Source organism: Aptenodytes forsteri, unplaced genomic scaffold (assembly GCF_000699145.1).
Source record: "Aptenodytes forsteri isolate BGI_AS27 unplaced genomic scaffold, ASM69914v1 Scaffold1, whole genome shotgun sequence".
NCBI classification, from domain to species: Eukaryota; Metazoa; Chordata; class Aves; order Sphenisciformes; family Spheniscidae; genus Aptenodytes; species Aptenodytes forsteri.
The window spans coordinates 5,031,920-5,038,367 of record NW_008795035.1 but is presented as its reverse complement, the minus strand read 5'-3'; the positions used below and the strand labels follow the sequence as shown (position 1 = coordinate 5,038,367).

Below are 6,448 nucleotides of genomic sequence, written 5' to 3'. Positions count from 1 at the left end.
TTCCCCACAGCCCAAAAAAACCTTTTTTTTTTTTTTTTTTTTAAGTAATTCACGTAAATGAATTGCATAAACAATTGACACACAGAGCTTATTTGAAATGTAGCCCAACTTGGTAAGATGACTACAGATTCAAACAAACATTCTTCACAAGATTTTTCTGCAGTGTACAATGGATTTAACCTCTACTTACCTTCTGACTAAGTGCATGCAACTTACTGCTCTTAGAAAGAATATTCATATCAGTTTTTATTTGGTGTCATTTCACGTGTCTGTCCCAATACAACCCAGAAGTTCCAGCCTGGCATGTGTCCCATTGTACAAAATACAATGTCTTCCCCAAAGGACTTACACGATGCTGCAACGAAAAACCTCGGAGCCAAACCCACTGCACTCTGATGTCCTGTGAAACTGATGAGAGCCAAATGACTTTTGGACAATTAATTATGAAAATTTTTATAAACACCATGAATGCAGCAGCTGTACACTGTGAACAAGTTATAGGCAGGGCATAAGCATGACTGTGCTCTTAACAGAGATGAGTTGGGGACAGTCTGAAAAGGCCCACCATTAAGTTAAAATCAAGAACAAAATGAAGTGTGGAGAACAGCTATACAAAGTTCTCTGTGTGTGTGCCTGATCAGTAGCTGTGAGAGGATACATAGATACTCCAAGGGAGCAGTACACAAGAGTAAGGATTCCTAAGAGGAGAAGTTGGCAAGCCCAAACAAATTCTGACTACAGAAAAAAAGGAAAACAACTTTTTTAAAACACTGACTCTATAATACAATTGTTCTTTCACAACAACCCCAATCCATGATCAGCTGAGGTCTCAAAATACTTAGCCAACCAAATTCTAATCTTTATTTTGTTACCATGCCGAAGACTTCAAAGCACTGCCATAAGAAAAAAAAGAACATAATGTAGTCCTGATTTCAAGCATGTATTTCCCAAGATATTTACCTTTGGTGAAAAGCAAATATAGAAGCTCCAAAACTAATACTAGAGTTCAAACAAACTGGTTTAAAATAGAATTCTCTCCATGCTTATACACTTACCTGTTACTCACTAGAAGCACTCTTCATGAACAAAAGAGGCTTCGTAAAATTCAGACACTCCTCATTAATGGCAGACAATCTGGAATGCAAGCAAACCCACAGAGTTAACAAGTCAGTCAATACAAGTATAGCCCTTATGCATTACCTACTGAATTCAGCCTGCAGTGAGCCTAGAGCTCAAAGTTAAATACTTAATTCATTCACAGCCTTAGATTTACTCTGGCAGGTCTCAGAATGGGAGCCAGGCTTCAACAGTCAGCCTGGAAGAGAATGACCTTTATTGACATTGCTGTAAAGTTAAAGTTTGTGTTTGCTGTAAGTCAGGTATGATGTGATCCCTATTGATTTGTGGTGAAAGGGCATAATGATTCTAAAACTCAGGGCTGGATGAACTTTGCTTAGGGCAGAAATGAAGCCCTACTGGTGGTGAAGAAGGTGGTTACACAGCTTTCCTTGTGCTGTCAAAGGACTACAGATTACTGGAAATAGTTCATGCCACTCTGACTAGAGGACCCAGGAGCAATACAGACAGTTGACCACTGCTATATTTTGTGGGCTGTCCTAACATATGAAATTTGCCTCCCCTTCAGAAATCTATACCTCAGTCATACAAATCTCTCGGGAACAAGCCTGGATCCAGGATACACTGAGAGCCCTCTTCACTATGTGGAGTATGGAGAGGCTGGCGAGGGCAGAGGAGGTGGGTTCAGCTGGGAGCAGAACAAGTGAATACTTGAATTAGGAGATTTACTAAGCAAATGGAAAAGAAATTATGTGCTAACTTTTTCCAGCTTTCCTTGTCTCTGTAGAATTTTTAAGTGTTCACGCATTTGTGCTGCAGGAGTATATTTGCTAGACAAATGTGTTGTCCTTCATGTGCTTAGTCAATCCATTCTTTGCTTTACTTACTCATATGACTTAAGATGCTTTCTTTCTGTATGGCCATATGTTAATGATTCATAACTGTGTTAAAAATGTGCTTACACTTAGTCCTCCAGATGCAACCTTAACAAGTCTGGAGCGGACAGAGAATCTTCCACTGTTGCAGTCCTCTCTGGTCCCCTGCCCCCACTTAACAAGTCAGCAGCAGGGGTGGAGCTTCTAGTGTTTTGTATACACTTATTTTCCATTCAGACCTCTTCTGTTTTCCAGAGTATTTCCTTTTCTGGCATATGTTTATTTTCCTCCCTGTCTTTTCGTGTAATAGTTAGCATAGGCAAAATTTATCCAGTTACTATGAAAAGTCTATTATCTGTTGTCTTCCCCTCTGTGCAAAGGGGCACTCTATTCTAATACACTTCCCTCTTGTAGCCAGAAGCCACTGAAGTCCTAAGGAAAACAACTTCTTTTAAACACTGACTCTATAATACAATTACTCTTTCACAACTGCACAGTGTTAAAGGCCTGCTCCTGTTCTACTTGGAGGCAACCTGGTTCTAAGAACAGGAACATTTTCTGCATTTCTTAAAAAGGCTCAAGATAACTGTAAGTAACTTTTAACATCCTTGGTACATTTTCTTTCACGCAACCTTTCATCTTCTGAATCAGGACAGCTGCATCTGCAGGCTGTGTACAACCACAGGGAACAGCAGCTCAGGGATCAAGCTCTCTAGGAGTCTGAACTGTGCATCTCTCTGGAAAGGGTTCACAGGGAGCCACGTGCCTGCCGGTGGCACAGCAAACAGGTACAGTACATGTGAAGTCAGCAAGCTTATTAAGGAGCCATTCGCATGGATTTTGCGTGACCAGCTTTGGTGACGAGCTACGCCTTGAAGCTCAGTTTCAGAGAAAGGCCGTGATGTTTGGGAATCATTTGTTACAATGCTTCCCGTTGGAGACACAAGTCCAGATTCTAGAAAAAAAAAAAAACTGTGACCACTCAGGCATCTAATGCTTCTCAATTACGCTAAGAAATAAAACCTGGAAGAATGAAAGATTGTACATAACATTAAGTTTTCAAATGGTGTTTTCCTTGTTGCCCTATTAAAGGGCAACGTTGGATGTCAGCAGCCTAGCAAGGCCACTGGGAAGCAATATGAGCCAAAGTTCCTGAAAGGGAGTGAAGTGTATAGTCTCCGATCAACTTGCAAATGCAAGACGGTGAGAGGGGAGGAATATTTTGCCTGGCTTGGGCTGTTCTATGCTGTCATTTTAGCCTGGATGTAAGCTATGTGTGGAAAGGCAGCCACTGATCACCAGGACTGAGCAGAAGAGAGCAGCAACAGGAAAAAATCCTAGCAGGGGATGGGGTGTATCACACATCAAGACATCTCATGGCAGCTCTGTTCAAGGCAAAGGGAGGGTTGCAGCTGACTCCTCAGTTAGTGAGACATGTAGCACAACAGTGCCATATTGTTCTTTGTAAAACGATACGCAAACATGTTCCTTTTTTCTTTTTCTAAGGGATGGTTGTCTGAGCCCAAGGGATGAACTGTTAACACTAAATGGACAATCGCTTAAAGATCTGTCCAGCAAGGAGGCTGATTCTCTCATTCACCCAACAACACGGCTGGTGAACATCATGATGGCTGGCAATGTAAGTATGAAAGTTGTGGTCCCCTCCCACAACTGTGGGGTGATTTGACATTTACTTGAGACAGAAGGGGAATTTGTGCATCAGACATTTGAAGAACATGGTTTTTCTCTTCCTGACAAAACCCCAAGCCTCTTGTGGTCAGACTCTGGTGACTTTCAGCATAGCTTTTTCCCAGATAAACAGAGGCTATGGGGAGGCCGAGGCCCTGGGAAATTCTAGCAAAGGCTCTACAACCCCTCCTTTTAGAAACACATAGCTTGCCAATGTTAATTTTCCATTTGGAAGTTGAGCAAAGGCAGAGGTGGATTTAAGGGAAGATCCATGAATCCAGAAGCCAGAGAGCAGGCCCTGTACTGAAGTAGTTTTGTGGATCTACGATCTCTAGCTAGAAAATTCCCATGGTGAATATTACTAGAGTCTGCTACAGAGAGAGGGGAACAGGAGGCAGCATTAACAGGTCAGCAACCCTGCATTATCACCAAACCTTTCAGTGGAAAACCCTTTTGATCTTTCTTTCACAGAAGCCATTTCATTGGATTAGACACATTTAATTTCAGGCTTCTTATCCTCTCATCCCCACCCCAAACTGGATGGCACCAAAGGCTTTTCACCTGCAAATTCTGGAGGAAAGTTGAGGATGATGACCGGACAGAGCTAGTCCCCTACCACACATTTACCACTTTGAAGACAACAGAGCTCAGCCAGAGATTTGTTGCAGGCTTCAGATCTTGATATTCATGGAAAAAAGGCACTTTCTGCTTGCTATCTGCAAATGGGTCAAACATAAAGCTCTGATATAATCCTAGACTGAGAAAACACCCCTGACTGGAGCTGCTATCAGGTCTGAGTGTGCCTCTTTCTAGGACGGCAGTGAACTGTCTCACCCAGATGTCTGCTGAATTCTGCCAAGATTTTTGTTTATTTTCTCTCCTTTAAATGCCTAAGTATCCAGAGATGAACTATATTAAACTTTTGTAGCATAGTACCACCCAAGAGACAGCCAGGTGAACTGTGCCTTTAAAGACAACCCCGCACCAAATTAATTAAGGGTTAATAGCAAAGGCTTTTCAAGCTAGCTAGCTTGGTAAGAGAAACACTGCAAAATCATTTTCAAAATGCCTCTTTAAGGATCTTCTCTGCATTTCTTATTCTGAAAAGTTCCCAAGGGCAACGGGACTGGAAAGCCCTAGTAGGATTTTGCTACTTGGCAATGCCTCCACCTGCTGTCGAAGAGGAAAATTATCATTCATTACTTCTTGAGGTATCTCCAAACAGCACTACTGAAGTCAGGCTCCTGAAAGAAAGTGTTTGTCTTGGTTGGCTCCAGACAGATTAGGACGTATAGATCCTGCTCTAATGCTGCTCTTGCGGCCTTCTTAGCCCCTGCAGAACATCGCTGAACAAAATCCTTTTATATTTGAAGGTTTACTATATTTCAATCAGTTTCCATATGCTGTCTGTATTTAGTAGTGTTCTTCCTTTAACTGTGGTTTCCTCAGGATCAATGGCATTCCCCATGTCACAGCAGAAGCAGGACTTTCAGGAACCATACACATCCAGAAATTACTCCTAACATCAACTGTTATTCAGATGTGATCATTTATTTATTTTCAAACTGTTCTAAAAATCTGCATTTAGAAACCTGAATGTTTTATCTGCAAGTTTTTAAATGCTAGAATTAATGGCTATATTTTCAAAAGCAATTAAGAGTTTCCAAGTAGAAGGGACTGAATTTTTGGAAAACACTAAAGCCTAGTCCTCAAAGGTTTTTAAACACCTGGATCATATTTTGACTAAAAAACACCCCTCTGAAATCAGCAGAAGTTGGATACCTATCCACCATTCCAAAGCTGGGCCTAAGAATTTTCCTTTAGAAAATAACACCCTTCTAAGTTGATGGAGACCGAGTCCCCAAAAGCACCACTTATCTCCAGAAATTGGACAAGCATGGCTACAGTTTACCCATGCATCAAAATATTAGTCAGTTTGAACCAACGGGGGGTGTCCAACTAATTTTCTGTCCATTTTGACTAAAGACCAGAATCTATTTCTATCTTATTACTTTGGCAAGTTATAATCATTTTTATAGCAAAGTTTTGAGCTGCATTCTCCTTTATCATCCTATTTATTTTAAATAATTAATTTTGCTCCATGTTTTTTGATTCAGGCTAAAATTAGTGCAAGCCAAATTAGAAGAAATTTTATTTTGAAGTTTAGATCACTTTCGAGAATTTCTTGCAGAGCAATGCAAGCCAAATTAGAAGAAATTTTATTTTTAAGTTTAGATCACTCGAGAATTTCTTGCAGAGCAATAGGGCTTTTTTTTCTTTTTTTTTTTTTGTAGGAAACACCAACCTGTAAGGAAAGGCCTTTGGAAATACAAAATGGTTTTCTGCACAGTAAAGCTGCATGTCAACGGACTCGCAGTAACTCAACCAGTAAGTTGCAAAGAAGTAATCTTTTCTCTTGTAATATTCAGGGAGTGACACACAGCGCTTCATCATGTGACGGCACTGCAATGCTGAAAGAAACTGCAGCTGTTGTCCAAATTTGATCCAAACTGCAGCTGGGATCATTAGCTAAGAATTGCTGATGCATAAAAGCATCAGCTTTTATATTCACAATATCCTACAGTCAGAGGTTTTGTGCATAAGCATTCCATTTTACGTTTTTTAAGGTGTATTCTAAATAAGCCAATGCTCTTTTGGTAGGGAATGTTTGCTTTTTACTATATTTAACATTAATGGCTATCCCCACAGTGAGGACTGAAAAGATCACACCCTTCACAGAGAGATTTGCAAGAGGAAAAACATTTCTAAGTAACATTTACCTGATAAAATGAATGTGCAGAAACGTC

The 6,448-nt window shown here is 40.5% G+C and overlaps 1 protein-coding gene across 1 annotated transcript in view; it reads left to right on the top strand.

The window, feature by feature from the left end:
• Positions 1–6,448, top strand: part of IL16 (interleukin 16) — a 47,651-nt gene that overhangs the window by 22,203 nt on the left and 19,000 nt on the right. Inside the window, exons 4-6 of the mRNA XM_009276547.1 lie at positions 2,604–2,740; positions 3,459–3,567; positions 5,936–6,029. Of these exons, the coding sequence (XP_009274822.1) occupies positions 2,604–2,740; positions 3,459–3,567; positions 5,936–6,029 (340 nt within the window). The remainder of the gene's footprint in view (positions 1–2,603; positions 2,741–3,458; positions 3,568–5,935; positions 6,030–6,448) is intronic.